We start from the raw sequence: 18,470 nt of genomic DNA on the forward strand, positions 1-18,470 counted from the left end.
ACTGATTTGTTGTTCAACTTACTTATGCGTTCATTGATTGATTCTTATATGTGCTCTGACCAGGGATTGAACCTGCAATGCTGGTGTATTAGGATGATGCTGTAACCAATTGAGCAACCCAGTCAGGGCCATACTTTCATTTTAAATTGATGGCAATCCTTTCACCAAAAATGGGATTCTTTATTTATTTTAATTTTTTTAGGTAAGAGGAGGGGAGATAGTGAGGCAGACTCCCACCTGACAAGCCCATCTGGCTGAGGCTCAAGTACCGAGCTATTTTTAGCACCTGAAGCTGATGCTACCAACCAAGCTATTCTTAGTACCTGGGGCCATGCTCTAACCCAGGGGTCGGGAACCTTTTTGACTGAAAGAGCCATGAACACGACATATTTTAAAATGTAATTCTGTGAGAGCCATATAATGACCCGTGTACATTAGGCATTATCCAATAAAAATTTGGTGTTGTCCTGGAGGACAGCTGTGATTGGCTCCAGCCACCCACAACCATGAACATGAGTGGTAGGAAATGAATGGATTGTAATACATGAGAATGTTTTATATTTTTAACGTTATTATTATTATTATTATTATTATTGTATTTTTCTGAAGTTGGAAACGAGGAGGCAGTCAGACAGACTCCCGCATGCGCCCGACCAGGATCCACCCGGCATGCCCACCAGGGGGCGATGCTCTGCCCATCTGGGGCGTTGCTCTGTTGCAACCAGGGCCATTCTAGCGCCTGAGGCAGAGGCCATGGAGCCATCCTCAGCGCCCAGGCCAACTTTGCTCCAATGGAGCCTTGGCTGCAGGAAGGGAAGAGAGAGACAGAGAGGAAGGAGAGGGGGAGGAGTGGAGAAGCAGATAGACGCTTCTCCTGTGTGCCCTGGCCAGGAATCAAACCTGGGACTCTTGCATGCCAGGCTGACGCTCTACCACTGAGCCAACCGGCCAGGGCCAACGTTTTTATTTTTTTATTAAAGATTTGTCTGAGAGTCAGATGCAGCCATCAGAAGAGCCACAACTGGCTCATGAGCCATACATTCCCGACCCCTGCTCTAACCAATCGATACACTGGCTGCAGGAGGGGAAAAAGGAGAGAAGGAGGAGAGGGAGGGGGAGAGAAGCAGGTGGCTGCTTCTCCTGTGTGCCCTGACCAGAATCAAACCTGGGATATCCACACACCAGGCTGACACTTTATCTACTGAGCCACTGGCCAGGGATTAAAAATTGGATTCTTCAAATGAGGGTTCTTATCCTAGGGATATACAGTTCCCTATGAAAGGCACATGAATAGACTGCAAGAACTCTATTCAAATTGTATGCCAAATTTGGAAGCATATCTTTTCTGTGGTAAGAGGATCTATAGCTTTTGTCAGATTTTCAAGTGCGTCTGTAACCCAACAAAGTTAAAATCAGATATCCACTACAGCCTTGTAAAAGATATATTTTGGGACAGGGAGATCTTCTGGACACTCCCCAAAATGCATACACACACATGCTCTTTTTTACTACAGAGAGTAAGTGAGGGGTCAGAGCCCCAGTCTTTCTCTCACACACCCATACCTCTAGTAATAACATTATGCCCAGAGGACACCTCCCTAGCCATCACGATCACACCAGTGGCCCTAGATCCCCTGCATTCAGGCTTGGATTATGTGGGGGATGATACAGTGATTCCTCTCTTCAGGATGTTCCAAGCCATGAGGCAAATGCTTCCTCTCACAGGCCTCCCCTGGGCAGAGGGTAGGGAGACTGTGGGGTTGGCTGACAGTAGAAGTGGTTTCTGTGTCTGTGTCCCTGTGTATACATATTTGGTCCCTCATAATCAGAGACCATTTTCAGGGGTTAGACATTAATATGGGAAAACAGGGCTCTAGGCAACTCTCTCCAGCCAAAACCTGTTTTCCCAACTCCGACCCAAAACAGGCCAGACAGCCTGGAGAATCTTGTTTTTGTGTCTCTAATCACCAGCTCAGACAGTTCTCTCTGTGTTGTTTGGACGGCATATCCCTTTTACCTCTTAGGATCATGCTCCCTTTTGTTGTATTGTGAGAAAATTATGGCTAGGAATTTGATTGGGAGCCAGTGTTGATATCAGCATCCAAGTGTGAGTTCGGGGTCTGTAACATTGGGCATATCTAACCGAGGACTTTTGTTTCTAGCTATGACCGCCTCCCTCCATTCGCACCCTATCCTCCATCCATTCGCACCCCATCCTCCATCCATTCCTACCCCATCCTCCAGGCCACAGAATAGGAAGCAGCACAAGCAAGGCCCTAAGATTTGGGTTTATTCCGTTCCACCCAGAAGCAAACCAAAGGCTGGGACACATCCCAAGGGACCAAACCATACATGTGGCCCAAGCACTTTTCCCTTCCCCTAAGGATGCTGCTACTCCTGGGGTGGTGGCAACTGCTGTATCACCACAGGAGGTGGACAGCACTGGGTACTGGGCCTGTGGCACTCAGGGCTCAACTTTGGCTGCCTCCTCCTCTTCTTCCAGATCAGGAGGTGCAGGGAGGAGGGAGATGTAGACCTCATTGACTTCCGTGTCCAAATGTCGGCCACCCCGAGGCGCCTCCAAGTTAAGGATGCCATCGTGTGAGAGAGCAGCGCGGACCCGCCAGGGGTCCACATCAGCAGGCAGGACGTAGGTGCGGCAGAACTCTCGGGACACGAAGCCGTGGCGGTCCAGGCGCTGGGGATGCCGCGCAGACACCTCCAGCAAGTTGTCCACAGTCCTCACGGTCACCTCATCTGGGGTAAAGTGGCTTACGTCCAGAAATGCCTGGAACTTGCCCTCACTGAGCCTGAGCTCAGAAGCCCCTGCCCTGCTGCCCTCCCCAGCTCTGGTGGCCCGGGGCCGGACATAGTAGCCATGGTAGAGGGTGGGGGTCAGGATCTCTTCTGGCAGGAGGCCTGAGAGGCAGAGAGAGAGAAGGAAGAGGCAGGGTGAGGAAGTAGGAGGTGGAAACGAGTGAAACGGGACAGGAGCACTAGGGAGAGCAGGGGCGTCAGAAGCAGGGAAGGGGAGGTAGGGGACAAGAAGACTAGAAAGAGGCGGCTGGGGAGAAAGGAGACAGATGCGGGCGGAGGAGGCCGAACCGAAGCAGAACTCGGGAGACAGAAGGAGAGCAGGAAGGGGCAAGGGGCAAGGGGCAGGTGTCAGAGCGCCGCGGGCATCACGTCTGCACCGCGGCCAGCAGGAGGGGGAGAGGCCGGCTTGGAGGGGTGGGGGAATGGGAAAGGAGATGGCTCGTCCCTGGAGTTCAGTTAAGCCCCGAGTGGGTGGAGGCCAGCACCGTCGGGAGGTCAGCCCAGATTTCCGGGCGCTGGGGTGGGGGCAAAGCCGCGGTACCTTCTCCGAAGCGCTGCTCGCCCAGGCGACTCGGGTTGGCGAATTCGTACTCGGCGGTGGCCGGGTGGGCGTGCGGCACCGAGCGGCCAGACATGGCTGTGGACGGTCGCGGCCCTGGTCCGAGGTGCGGCGCGACCCCTCCAGCTGCCAGGAGAGCCAGGGCTCGGTCGGAGGTGGGGGCGGGGTCTACACCACCCAAAATAGTGCCGCCGCCGCGGGAGGGGCGGGCAGTGGGGCCCGGAGCGCCAGCCACGCGTGTGTGGCCAACGCCCGCCGCCCAGACCACCATCCCCTCCCCAGCATTCCCTTCAGCTGTCGCCCGGGACCGGTGAGGACAGCTGGGGGTCCTGGCTGGCGAGTGAGCTGGGGAGGGGAAGCTAGCCAGCGGGCCCCCGAGGGCCAGGGCCGCAGCTGAGACCCTCACAGTCTGCACCTTCTCCCTGCCACCTCCTCACTTGCAGGCACCCTGCACCTGCAACCTACTCATAACGCTCTCTGTACTTAGTGTTCTGTGATCCTTGTAAGGTGCAAAATGCAAAAAACTTTCTACCCTTTCTTTGGTGTGTGGTGAGGGGTGTTCCTGCCCTTATTAATGTCAGGGTCCTCGCCAGAACCCAGATCAACCATGAACACCACCACATAGATGCCTGCCACTGACATGGTAGTGATCATTGAGCTTCTCCAGAGATCTACAAAGAGTTAATGTCTCTGGGGCCCAGCCAAGGAAGATTCCAGTTTCTGCCCAGGCTCAAGATAGTTCTGGCCCGATTCCCCTGGTTGGCTAGGCTGGAGAGGAGGAGGGGCACACCATTTGCCTGCTTGGGATTCCTGACTGTCCCAAACCGGTGGGGGGAGGGTCCATTGGGTGTGGACAGAGCCCTAGTGAAACAAATCCAAGTCAAGTCACTGGTCAGCTCAGACGTGTTTGCATTTCTCTTTTCTTAGCTCAGTGAGTAGTGGCTATGTGTCACACTGCCAAATCCCAGATCACAAGTCTCCATGAACGAGCAGTGAGCTGGGATAATAAAACCGCTGACATCATCATTCTAGAAGCTTCACAAGACTGCATATATAAGGGGCTGGCTGTCACTGCAGCTGAAGCAGCTGAACAGCCAGCTGACCTCAGACACTCGCCTAGCCACCATGGACATCACCATCCACCACCCCTGGATCCGCCGCCACTTATTCCCTTTCCACTCCCCCAGCCGCCTCTTTGATCAGTTCTTTGGAGAGCACCTGTTGGAGCCTGATTTCTTTCCAACTTCTTCTTCCCTGAGCCCCTTCTACATCCGGCCACCATCATTCCTGCGGGCACCCAGCTGGATTGACACTGGACTCTCAGAGGTAAGTCTCCCCTCTACAGGGCAGGAGAGTTTACTGAATCTTCTGGGAACATCCATCTGCTTTACTTTTCCTCTCTGCCTGAATCTGGTTATGTCTAAGTTTCTTAAGTCTTTTAGGCATCTGTTTGTCCTGCAGTGAGGAAAGATGAGGTTACTAGTTCCTCTGTCCCTCTGTCACCTGTTTGTCTTTGATGTTCTTACTTAGTATATATTTTTTACCATGTGCTATGAAGATCATCTTCTACCCCCTAACATTTAAGTAGGATGCCCTTTTCTGGTTTGGTTCATAAGGATCTACAAGGACAGAGCTACCTACCTTCAGACTCCTTTTCTTACCACTTCTAATACCTCATACTCCTGGAAAATTTTACCATTTCAAGTTTTACAGCCAGGAGGCAGCCCTACTGCACTCTGAGCCTTTCATCCTCACTGTGTGGAGCTGGAGACAGCAGCCACTGTTTCCTTCCTTCTCATTTCCACTTCCATGATTTCCCTGGTTCTCAGGGCTGTGACAGGGCCAAGACCTGGGTCCAGGCCTAAGAAAGAAAGAATGTAGGTCTTGTCTTGAGACTCCCACGTGTTCTAAGAGGGTGGGAAAATGGGGTGAATATGTAAGGTTGACAGGAGCTGTCACAGATAACGCTCTGGTTTAAAAATAAAAACTGTGAGTAAACAGGAGCTAAGTAGGCAAGGGTTTTGGAAGGATAGTCAGGGCCAGCAGAACATTCCAGATTGAGTGGGTGGGAAACTTGGCAGAAACTTGAGCAGGAAGAAGGGGCCTTTGTCTCAGAGACAAATGACAAGGCCAGGCACTGGAGTCAGAGAGGCAGCAGAAGCCGTGCCCAAACCCATCCTTGCGACATGTCCCCAGGGTGGCCTGTCTTATTCCCTGTCCCTGTAAATAAACTTTGGGCCTGATGACCAAATAGTATGCCTTGGGTACCACTATGGCCGCTCCCCTGAACCAGAGAGCCATGTTTGTTCTAAAAGGGGTTTTTAGCCAAAAAGAGGAAGATAAACTACCTGGCAAGAAAGCAAGTCTGCAAAATGATGAAACTATACTAGTAATCCCCATCCCCACCATATTTTCCTCCTACCCATTTCTCCCACCTTGCTATTTCTAGATGCGTCTGGAGAAGGACAGATTCTCTGTTAATCTGGATGTGAAGCACTTCTCCCCAGAGGAACTGAAGGTCAAGGTGCTGGGAGATGTGATTGAGGTGCATGGCAAACATGAAGAGCGCCAAGTATGTAGCTTGTTTTCTCTTCTGTTCATTCATTCAGTTCATACTATGTGCCAGACAATGCCATCAATTTCTGAGGCTTCCAGTCCTAGGCCAGTAAGGCCTGGAAACAGGGATAGACCTGGTGCTGTTATTATTTTGGCTAAGAGAAGTGATCTTTGTTGTTTGTTTTCATTTGATTTGATTGCCTTAGATGGAATAGATAAGATGTTACTTCCCAACCTTAGTCACATTAGAATCATGAAGGGAATTTAAAAAAATTCCAATGCTGCAGCTTATCTCAGACCAATTAAATCAGAATTGTTAGGAATGGGACACAGGCATCAGCATTTTTGAAAGCTTCCTAGGTAATTGCAATGGACAGACAAGGTTGAGGAGCACTGACTTAGCATAGTGCTTGTCTAGCACCTGGTTGCTTTACATAATTGCATTAACTGCATGCACTTTGAAGGAAGGCCCTTGAGTTTGGGACTTCTTAGTGTTCAGGAATCCTCTCTTTAGCCCTTCGTAGTCCTGAACTGCTTGGTCTTCAGAGCTGTACTCAGCTTCTAATATGTTGGAACCCAGATGGACATCTGCTGAGAGCCTATCTGGATAAATGCTTGAGATTCAGCTGATTTAAGGGTTAGGGGCAAGTACCATACAGAATTCTGAAGAATAGAATACCTTCTCAATACTTTCTGGGAGGGTGTTGTGTGTGTGTGTGTGTGTGTGTGTGTGTGTGTGTGTGTGTGTGTCAGAGGCAGAGAAAGGGACAGATAGGGACAGACAGACAGGAAGAGAGAGAGATAAGAAGCATCAAGTCTTTGTTGTGGCACCTTAGTTGTTCATTGATTGTTTTTTCATGAGTTTCTTGAAGGTGGGGGTGGGAGGGGCTACAGCAGAGCAAGTGACCCCTTGCTCAAGCTAGCAACCTTGAACTTTAAGTCTGCAACCATGGGGTCATGTCTATGGTCTCACATTCAAGCCAGCGACCCCGCGCTCAACCTGAAGGAGCATGCGCTCAAGCCAGCAAACTCAGGGTTTTGAACCTGCGTCCTCTGCATCCCAGTCTGATGCTCTATCCACTGTGCCACTGCCTGGTCAGGCTCTGGGTTTTTTAATGAATGTGCTTACCAATTAGTGATAACTCAGAACCTTGTGCATCAAACAGGACACTCTGAGGTCCTCAGGCTACTTCCATTTTGCATATATGATTTAAGTTTGGGTCACAATCTTCCTGGATGGAGTTTATTGTTTTTTATTTTTTTAAATAGCAGCAGTCTTATTTGTCTGGGACATTCTGGGATATTCCTAAAGAGTCAGGACAATTTATGAGCTTCCTCAGGGACTTGGATATACAATACTGGATGACATTCCAAATTCTGTAGGCTCAACAAACATTGATCTAAACTTTGGGAAATACCTCTAAACATATCCATGCCTCAGGGTTTGAAGTCTGCCTATTTCAGACTTCTCAGATTCTCACTGGTAGGAGTGACCCCGTAGACAACTTCATCTTAGTCCCAAACAGAAATGCTTTCTCTCATGTTGCCATAGCATTTAGTTACACCAAGGGGGAAGGAGGATGTCTGAGTTCTAAAGAAGTGGTGCTATTTTTCTGTTCTTATCTTTCTGCCTCTTTCTCTGTTCTCTCGGATCAGGATGAACATGGTTTCATTTCCCGGGAGTTCCACAGGAAATACCGGATCCCAGTGGATGTGGACCCTCTCAGCATTACTTCATCCCTGTCATCTGATGGGGTCCTCAGTGTGAATGGACCAAGGAAACAGGCCTCTGGCCCTGAGCGCACCATTCCCATCACTCGTGAAGAGAAGCCTGCTGTCACTGCGGCCCCCAAGAAGTAGATGCCCCCTCTCTAATTGCATTTTTTAAAACAAGAAAGTTTCCCTACCAGTGAATAAAAATCTTGCGACTAGTGCTGAAGCTTATTAATGCTAAGGGCAGGCCCAAATTATTAAGCTAATAAAATGTCATTCAGCAACAGATAACGACCTTGTGTTTGAATATTCATATTTTTTTAATTGGACAAATACAGCAGATCCATTTAATCATGAAATTATGATTTAGGGGACTCCAGGGATATTAGAATCAGAAAGATTGTCTCTACCACTTACTAATGGTAAGTATAAATTTAGCAAGTCACACTCTGGCCAGTTAGCTCAGTTGGCTAAAAGTGTCATCTTGAAACAAGGTTGCAGGTTCAATCCGCGGCGGGGCACACACGGAAACAACCAAAAAATTCATGACTGAGTGGAACAACAAATATTTCCCTTCCCCCTCCTCTCTCTCTTCCTTCCTCCCTCTGTCTCTCTAACAATCAGTAAAAATTAAGCCCTGGCTGGATGGAGTGTCATCCCAAAGCACAGAGGTAGCTAGTTCCACTCCCCGGTCAGGACATATACAGGAGCAGCTTGATGTTCCTGTCTCTCTCTCTCTCTCTGCCTCTTTAACAACAACAACAAAAATTAGCAAGTCGCTTAACCTTTCTGGTTTTTAGGTCTTTCAATTATAACATGGGGTAATTATTTATACACTTTTTTGTAAGGAGTAAACTAAGGAGGAAAAGTAGGTAAAAAGCCCTTGGCAGAGTTCAAGGAATATCAGCTCCTCTCTTTCCTCCCACTTTGATTTTGGCCTTCAGTTTCAACAACAAATCTGAATGAACCCTGGATAATGATGCATAAAAGGCCTTCCTACATCTGTGAAGTTAATTATGTCACCAGAGAGGAGATATGGTGCCTTCCCAGTTATTTTCCATGGTCCTACTGATAAGCATTGCCTTCAGCTGATTCACAAAGGCCATGCAAAGGACTTGGGTAATTAACACCAATCAAACCTCTCAAATGTTGTCTCTAAATTATCCGACAAATACCTATTTTAAAACTAAGGCTGGAAAATTTCCAATCTAATGACCCACCATAAAAAAAAGTGAACTTTCAGAATTATAATGAATAACTGATAAGTGATTCTATTATTTAACTTAAACAAAGACTCTGCAAAAACATCTTTATTTCACTTTTGTGAGCCTAGACAAAACTTCTGATTCAATTAATGAAAAATAGCTCTGTGTAGATTATCAGGCATAAATGTTTTCCTTCTTTCTTGCTCCACCTCTGGACCCATTGTTCCCTACTCTTCAGCAGTTTCATTCTTGCCTCCACTTCATTTTCTGCACCCCTCCCCAGTTCTAAACCAGGTTTTATAACGATGAGTGGGGCTGCCATCCTGATCTCACATTGGGTACTATCACAGAGCCACAGGATAACTTATATAAATTTGTAATCACGAGGCCCTGGCCGTTTTGCTCAGTGGTAGTCAGCCTGGCCTGTGGATGTCCCAGGTTTGATTCCTGGTCAAGGCACACAGGAAAAGTGCCCATCTGCTTCTCCACCCCTCCCCCTCTCACTTCTCCCTCTATCTTTCTCTCCTGCAGCCATGGCTCAATTGGATCGAGTTGGCCATAGGTGCTGAGGTGGCTCCATGGTTTCTGCTTCAGGTGCTAAGAAGAGCTCAGTTGCTGAGCAACAAAGCAATGCACTAGATGAGCAGAGCATCGCCCCCTAGTGGGCTTGCTGGGTGGATTCTGGGTCTGGGTGCATGTGGGAGTCTGTCTCTGCCTCTCCTCCTATCAATGAATAATAAAAAAACAAAACAAAACTGTAATCACTACAGTATGTCTGGATCTTCCCACCTCACTGAGCCCAGAGTTTTTATTCAACGAAGCCTCCCTGAAGTTTGATGAACAGGATTTTCCCAGAATTGTTCACAAATGGGAAAATCCCAGCAAAGCCTCCTGGCTGTAAGCAATGAACTAGTTCCTCCTTCCATCTTGGATTTAGCACTTTCAGTTCCCTATCCTGTGGAAGTGAAACTTGGCTGTCACTGCCTGTGTCTAGACCTAGAAGCCAATATGCACATTCTCCTGATTTCTGTTTTTAGTTATTTAAATATTCTGTTCTTTATTTTGTCCATTTTGTTATTTATCTTTTCTGCTTTGAAAAAACTTTACCACTGCTATGTGTTAGGAACAGGGATTATATCAAACATAAACTTACTGTTCTATCTTGTCAAAAAGTCTGTCTTCTATTTACTCTTTGATTTATCACTTTTCCTAAAAGTATTTATACAAGTGAAAGTTTTGCTAAATCGAATGAACACTTCTGATAATTCATTTGACTACCCACTTCTTCCTTCTTTATATCTCATTTTATTGGTTTCTGTCACAATGTGCTAAACAGGTTTTTCTCCCACCTTTCTGATGATTTGTCTGCCTCTTCTATGAACTCACCTTTCTCTACTTATCATTCAAGTTTGCCTTTACAATAATTCTGTTGTTGGCCCTTCTATGTCCCTCTTTTTGATAAACCTAGATTATATTATCAACTCCCATATCTTCAACTCTCACCTATGTGCTTTTACATTCTGAAGTTATACTCCCATGCCAGATATGTCTCCAGAGAACTGAAATTGCATGCCCAACTAGTTATTAAATGCCTCTGTTTGAATTCCCAAAGGCCCACAAACTCAACATACCTACCAATATATTAATAATCTTCGGTCTAAATTATTTCCCTCCTAATGTATTCCATATCTTGGTGAATTCCATAGTTCTCTTTTTATGTATCTTTTTTTTAAGTTAAGATTTTTTTCTTTTTTAGATTTTATTTATTCATTTTTATTAGAGAGAGAGAGAGAGGGAGAGAGAGAGAGAGAAAGAGAGAGAGAGAGAGAGAGAGAGAACAGGGGGAGGAGCAGGAAGCATCAACTCCTATATGTGCCTTGACCAGGCAAGCCCAGGGTTTTGAACTGGCAACCTCAGCATTCCAGGTCGACGCTTTATCTACTGCGCCACCACAGGTCAGGCTCTTTTTATGTATCTTAACTACTTATTCTTCTTATTAATATTGTATAAGTGCACATAGTTCTTATTAATATTGTATAGTGGTAGGTAAACATTATATGACAGAAATAAAGGAACTATTAGACCTATTTTGAAAACCAAAACAGGGAACAATAAAATCAACAAAAAGAAAAACAATCAGCTTCATTTGAAAAAGCAATAAATGTTTGTGTTTTTTGCAAGAGAGAGACAGAGAGAGTGGCAGAGACAGACAGGAAGGAAGAGAGATGAGAAGCATCAACTTGTAGTTGTGTCACCTTAGTTGTTCATTGGTTGCTTCTCATACAGCTGAGCCAGTGACCCTTTGCTCAAGCCAGTAACCTTGGGCTCAAGCCAGAGACCATGGGACATGGTCTGTGATCCCAACCTCAGCCAGTGACCCTGAACTCAAGCTGGTGAACCTGTGCTCAGAGGCAGATTAAGGTCAGTTGAGGCCCCAGGCACAAAAAAAATATTGGGCCTCTTAAAAAAAGAGAGACAGGGAAAATAAAAATACATGTTAACCATATTTTTAAATAAATAAAAAATATCTTGTACTATTAATGTTAAAATTGCACAGACGAAACCAAACTTGATGTCATTCGAAAAAAGTGTAAAGTTGGGGTTTTGCGGGGCCCTTCAGAAGTTGGGGCCCAGAGTGCGTGCACGGTTGGCCCCCTGTTAAATCTGCCTCTGCCTGTGCTGAAGCCAAATGAACCCGTGCTCAAGCCAGCAACCTTGGGGTTTTGAACCTGGCTCCTCAGTGTCCCAGGTTGATGTTCTATCCACTACACTACCACAGGTCAGGAAAAAAGAGGCAGAAATTGAAAAAAAAAAATAAGGCTATAACAAGAAACCATTTAGATATTAGAAATTTGTTGATGTTATAAATGCAATAAGGGACAAAGCTGTGTATTTACAAATTTAAAGATAGCTGAGGAATTCACTCAGAATGCGCATGTTGGGGGGAAAAAAGATATAAAATGTACAAACAGTAAAGATACATGGAAGAAAAATTGAGAGACTCCAATATGTATCCAAATGGGTGTTTTAGAAGAATTAACGGGAAAAATGGTAAATCATTATTTGAAGAGATTTTTTAGAGTTGAGGGTAGACATGAGTCCTCTGATAGTAGACAGGATAAATAAGACTAAATATGCACCTAAAATATCATGGTGAAAATCCAAAACAATAAAGATAAAATCTTAAAATATATACTAATTACAAGTGAATTTCAACTAGACTGACAGCAGACTTTTCAGCATCAATAAAAACTGAAAGACAATGTAGTCATGACTGTAGTCATGACATAGTTAGCTGGTAACACACAGTGTCAGTTATAATCACTCAAAGTAAAATGTTCCAGGAATGGCAAGAATGTCAATATTAAAAAAAATCTCTCATGTAATTTATTACATCAACAAAATTAAAAATGAAATAAAATTTCTGGTTATCTCAAATTAAGTATGGTTCAGCCCCCATATTTACAGGGTGTGGGGGGATTCCCTATCCTGTTAACAATCCAGGAATACTAGGGAGTTTACTTAACTTGGTAAACATTATATGACAAAAATGTAAAACAATCACTATATTTACCAAAGAAAATTTCAATATATTACTTTTACTATCCTGAGCAAGACAACGGTGCTATCATCCCTAATATTTAACTTGGCATGAAAGATTTTGGATGATGCCATAATAGAAAAAAATTAGATGTAAGAATTGGAAGAGAAGGGATAAAACTACCATTTATTTGTAAATTATATAATTATCTTCCAACACAACCTCTACAGAATCAACAAACTATTAGAACTAATAATAGTGTTCAGCAAGTTTGTAAGATACAATTTTAGTTTATAGAATACTGTTATGGTTATCTATTCTTGCATATTAAACAATTCTAAAATTCAGTAGCTTAAAACATAATCATGCTATTAGATCTCATTATTTTGTAGCACAGGGTTCAGGGGGGCAATTCTTTAGTCCTCGTGGCTTTAACTGGGGTCACTTGGTGGACAGTGTCATCTGTGGGCTTTAAGATGATCTAACTCTCATTCCTGATGCCTGGGAGAGGAAGACTGAAAGGCTGGGCTCTCCCTCTCTTTGTAGTGTCAGGGCCTCTCTGTAGGGTCTCACCCTCAGAGAGCTGGCCTTATTATATGGAAGCTCAGGGCTCTAAGGAATGTTCCACAAGACAGGAAGTGGGAGTTGCCAGTCTCTTAAGGCCTGGGCCTGGAAACTTGTACAGCATTACTTTTGCCATATTCATTTGGCCAAAACAGTTTCAGAGCTGCCCTGGATGGATAGCTTGGTTGGTTAGAGCATCACCCTGAAGTTCAGAGGTTGCCGGTTGGATTCCTGGTCAGGGCACATATAGGAGCAGATCAATGTCCCTGTCTCTCTCTCTCTTCCTCCTTTCCGCTCTTTCTAAAATCAATTTAAAAATTTTTTTTAAGCAGTTGCAGGCCTACAACTACAGACTTTACATTCAAAATGAAGAGCCATAGACTTCTACCTTTTGATGGAAGTGCCAAAGAATTTGTCCATCTTTAATCCTCCATAGAGGCAGTACTAAGACAGAAGGGGAGAAGATATATTCACTCTCTGAAATTTACAATAAATTAATAGGTGAAATATACAAAGAACTCCTGCAAATCAAGAAAAGGACAACTACTTACATTTTAAAAATAAAGACTATACATAAGAAATGTACAGGCCCTAGCCGGGTTGGCTCAGCGGTAGAGCGTCGGCCTGGCGTGCGGGGGACCCGGGTTCGATTCCCGGCCAGGGCACACAGGAGAAGCGCCCATCTGCTTCTCCACCCGCCCCCCTCCTTCCTCTCTGTCTCTCTCTTCCCCTCCTGCAGCAAGGCTCCATTGGAGCAAAGATGGCCCGGGTGCTGGGGATGGCTCCTTGGCCTCTGCCCCGGGCGCTAGAGTGGCTCTGGTCGCGGCAGAGCGACGCCCCGGAGGGGCAGAGCATCGCCCCCTGGTGGGCAGAGCGTCGGTCGCCCCTGGTGGGCTTGCCGGGTGGATGCCGGTCGGGCGCATGCGGGAATCTGTCTGACTGTCTCTCCCTGTTTCCAACTTCAGAAAAATACACACACACACACACACAAAAAAGAAATGTACAGAAGTGGAAACCAAAACCTAAAAGGCATACTAATAAATGCTGAAAATCCTTTGTAGTTAGGAAAATGCAAATCAAAATGACAATAAGCTATCACTTTAAAATAGTCTTTCTCAATGTTGCATTACTGACATTTTGGGCCAGATAACTTCCTATTGTGGATACTTCTGTACATTGTAGAATAGTTAGAAGCATCCCTGATCTTTACCCACCAGATTCCATACCAGTTGTAATATTCAACGTCTTTCAACATTGCCAATTATCTTCTGAGGGACAAAATTGCTACTGGTTGAGAACCACCACCTTATATGCCTATCAGCTTGGCAAAAAATAGACTAGTACTGGATAATGCTAAGTGTTGACAGAGATATGGCAAGATAGGTAGCATCAGGCATTGCTGGTGGGTGTTAATGGCACAGCCATTCTTGATTACAACATACAACTACCTCAGGACTCAGCAGTTCAGCAAATGGATAGTTTATACAAGTCTATAAAGGGACAAGTATGAGGATATTCATATTCTCTGAAGCTGTGTTTGACAGCGGGGAGTTAGAGGCAAATTATAGCAATGTGGCAGAACACTCCACTTATTAGGTCACAAAATGAGTGTTAATATATTTTAAAAGACTGAACTCATACAAATTATCTTTTCAGATCACAATGAAATGAAAAAAGAAATTAATAACAGAAGAAAAAATAAAATTCACAAATTAAACAACATACCTTAAAACGATCATTAGATTAAAGAAGTCATGAGGGAAATTAGAAAATACCTTGAGACAATTAGGAAACGCAACATATCAAAACTTATGAAGCAAAAGCCGTACTAAGACTGAAATTTATAATTGTAAACATATATATTAAAAAAGAAAGCTCTAAAATCAATAGCCTAATTTTATACCTTAAGGAACCAGAAAAAAAGATGAGCAAACCTAACCCAAAGCTAGCAAAAGGAAGAAAATAATAAAGACTTGAGCAGAGATAAAAAAAAAAAGAGACTAGAAAAATAATTTTAAAAACAATAAAATCAAACTTGGTTCTTTGAAAAGATCAACAAAGTTAACAAACCCTAAGCTAGATTATTTTTTAAGTGAGAGGAGGGAAGATAGTGAGACAGACTCCCGGATGCACCCTAACCAGGATTCACCTGGCAACACCTGTCTGAGGGTGATGCTCAAATCAACTGAGCCATCCTCAGCACCTGGGGCCAACACTCAAACCAATCAAGCCACTGGCAAAAGGAGGAGAAGAGAGAGAGAGAGAGAGAAGGAGAGGAAGGAGGAGAGAAGCAGATGGTCACTTCTCCTATGTGTCCTGACCAGAAATTGAACCTGGGACGTCCATATGCCAGGCTGATGCTCTATCCACTGAGCAAACCAGCCAGGGCCACAAATGGCCTCTCTTGCCTCATGCATTGGATTTTCTTAAGATCTCTCAAGATACCCGAGATCTGCATACCTGAGATCTTTTACCAAGTGGCCCCAGGCCCAGCACTAACAGCAGCTGGCCTTGGTTTGTAGCTTGGCCTCTCCTAGGAACCTCCAAGTCCAGCACAACTAGCAGCCATCATCAGCTTGCTCTGTAGATCCTGCTAGGTAGCATCAGAAAGCACCCAGGGAGTGACTGATCTTGCATTTCCCAGGAGGCCCCAGAGCCAGTGTACTTGGTAATAGCATCAGCTCATCATGCTGGATTATAACCCTACCACTTCCATGAGCAACACACTCAAGGGGTGGACTCAGTGAGCACCAGATCACCACTGAAGCAAGTCCTGCTCTATGGGATCGACTCCTGCACAGCAGCTCCATTATAGCCACAGCTGATGCTTGCAGTCTGTTGACCTGAGGGCCAATTCCTCCCAGTGATGTCAACAGAGATCAAGGCTCACCTACAGCAGGAGGGTGTACATCACCCATGTAGGTTTGGGGGGCACACCTGAGTGCCCAGCTTGGGTAATCAGGGAGGCTGTGCCGCTGGACTCTACAGAACACCTGTGACATAAGATTCACTCTACCAAGCCCAGGAGATGTAGCACCTCTACCTCATACATAGAAACAAACACATGGAGGCTGCCAAAATGAGGAGACAAAGAGACATATCCCAAATGAGAGGACAGAACAAAATTCCAGAAAAAGAAGTAAAAATGGAAACAAGCGATCTACTAGATGCATAGTTCAAAATACTGGCTATAAGGATATTTGATGAACTTAGTGAGAACTTCATAAAAAAAATAGCCTGACCAGGCAGTGGCGCAGTGGATAGAGCATTGGATTGGGATGTAGAGGACCCAGGTTCAAAATACTGAGGTCGCAAGCTTGAGCACGAACTTATTCAGCTTGAGCATGGGCTCACCAGCTTGAGTGTGGGGTCACTGGCTTGAGCATGAAATCATAGACATGATCCCATCATCACTGGCTTGAGCCCAAAGGTTGCTGGCTTGAGCCAGGGGTCACTTGTTCTGCTGTAGCCCCCTGGTCAAGGCACATATGAGAAAGCAATCAATGAACAACTAAGATGCTGCAACAAAGAATTGATGCTTCTCATCTCTCTCCCTTCCTATCTGTCCCTATCTGTCCCTCTCTTTGTCTCTCTGCCACAAAAAAAGAACAAAAAAACATGGGAACCATAAAAAAGAATGAATCAGAAATGAAGGATACACTAACTAAATGAAGAATAACTTACTAGAATTAATAGTAGAGTAGATGCAGTCAAGAATCAATCAGTGATTTGGAACATAAGGTAGCAAAAAAACAACAACAACAAAAAAAAAACACCCCAATCAGAACAGCAAAAAGAAAAAAGAATCCAAAAAAATGAAGACAGTATAAGGAGCCTCTGGGACTTCAGGCATACCAACATTTTTATCATGGGGGTGCTGGAAGTAGAGATAGCAGGGAATTGATAACTTATTTGAAAAAATAATGACAGAAAAGTTCCCTAACCTGGTGAGAAAATAGACATAAAAGTCCAGGAAGTACAGAGAGTTCCAAACAAGATGAATCCAAAAAGGTCCACACCAAGACACATCATAATTAAAATGGCAAAGGTTAAAGACAAAGAGGGAATCTTAAAAGCAGCAAGAGAAAACAGTTAGTTACATACAGGGGTTCTCACAAGAAGTTCTCACAAGACGGTCAGCTGATTTCTGAACAGAAACTATGCAGGCCAGAGGGACTGGCATGAAACACTCAGTAATGAAAAGCAAAGAACCTACAACCAAGACTACCCTACCCAGAAAAACTATTATTTAGAATCAAGGACATATAAAGAGCTCCCTAGACAAGAAAAGGCAAAAGAAGTTTGTTACCAGCAAACCAGCATTACAAGAAATGATAAAGGCTTTTCTAGAAAAAGAAAAAATATATAAAAAATATGAGCAATAAAATGGTAATAAATACACATCTATCACAATTGAATCTAATAAACAAAATAAACAACCAGAACAGAGACTCAGACAGAGAACAATTTTTTTTTTTTATTTAGTGAGAGGAGGGGAGACACAGACTCCCACATGCATCATGACCGAAATCCACCTGAAAGCCCACCAGGGGGTAATGCTCTGACCATCTGGGGCCCTTGCTCCAGTGCAACTGGAGCCATTTTTTTTAGCACTTGAGGCAGAGGCCATGGAGCCATTCTCAGCGCCCAGGGTCAACTTGCTCCATAGAGCCATGGCTGCAGGAGGGGAGGAGAAGAGAGACAGAGCGGGGGTAGGGGTGGAGAAGCAGATAGGTGCTTCTCCTATGTGCACTGGCCCATAGGAGACATCCACACGCCAGGTCAATGCTCTACCACTGAACCAACTGGCCAGGGCCTAAAATTTTTTTCTTTTTCTTTTTTTAGATTTTGTTTACTCATTTTTTATAGAGAGAGGAGAGAAAGAGAAAGAAAGAGGAGAAGGAATCATCAACACCTGTATGTGCCTTGACCAGGCAAGCCCAGGGTTTCAAACCGGTGACCTCAGCATTCCAGGTCAATGCTTTATCCACTGCTCCACCACAGGTTAGGATCAGAGAACTTTTTAAGTTTAATTTTTTGTATTGAATTTATTGGGGTGACACTGGTTCATATAACCACACAGGTTTCAAGTGTACAACTCAATAAAACATCTGCACACAGCATCATGCGCCCATCACCCCCAGCAAAGTCCCTTTCAATCCTCCTTACCCCAACTTTGCCCACCTCTACCTACCTTCACGCCCACCCTTTTCCTCTGGCTATCACCTAGCTGTTATTTGTGTCTATGTGTTTTATTTATATGTGTGTGTGTGTGTGTGTGTGTGTGTGATTAATCTCTTCATCTTCTTTCACCCAGCCCCTAAACTCCCTTTCCTTTGACAGCTGTCAGTCTGTTCCTTGTACCCATGCCACTGTTTCCATTTTGATCATCAGTCAAAGCTATCGTTTAGAATCGAAGGATGTATAAAGAGCTTCCCAGACAAGAAAAAGCTAAGAGTTCATCACCACCAGACCAGTATTACATGAAATGTTAAAGGGTCTTCTTTTTTTATTT

The 18,470-nt window shown here is 44.7% G+C and overlaps 2 protein-coding genes across 2 annotated transcripts; one reads left to right on the top strand and one right to left on the bottom strand.

Annotated features, from left to right (window-relative positions):
- Window positions 1-2,270: 2,270 nt before the first annotated feature.
- HSPB2 (heat shock protein family B (small) member 2) lies at window positions 2,271-3,826 on the bottom strand. The gene is made up of 2 exons (XM_066373167.1): window positions 3,359-3,826; window positions 2,271-2,919 (listed from the first exon to the last, which is right to left on the bottom strand). The coding sequence occupies exons 1-2, from the start codon at window positions 3,645-3,647 to the stop codon at window positions 2,465-2,467; spliced, it is 744 nt and encodes a 247-aa protein (XP_066229264.1). The 5' UTR covers window positions 3,648-3,826; the 3' UTR covers window positions 2,271-2,464.
- Window positions 3,827-4,430: 604 nt separating this feature from the next.
- On the top strand, window positions 4,431-7,936 carry CRYAB (crystallin alpha B). The gene is made up of 3 exons (XM_066373180.1): window positions 4,431-4,702; window positions 5,826-5,948; window positions 7,589-7,936. The coding sequence occupies exons 1-3, from the start codon at window positions 4,502-4,504 to the stop codon at window positions 7,790-7,792; spliced, it is 528 nt and encodes a 175-aa protein (XP_066229277.1). The 5' UTR covers window positions 4,431-4,501; the 3' UTR covers window positions 7,793-7,936.
- The last annotated feature ends 10,534 nt before the right edge of the window (window positions 7,937-18,470 follow it).

This window comes from Saccopteryx leptura, chromosome 1 (assembly GCF_036850995.1).
Source record: "Saccopteryx leptura isolate mSacLep1 chromosome 1, mSacLep1_pri_phased_curated, whole genome shotgun sequence".
NCBI classification, from domain to species: Eukaryota; Metazoa; Chordata; class Mammalia; order Chiroptera; family Emballonuridae; genus Saccopteryx; species Saccopteryx leptura.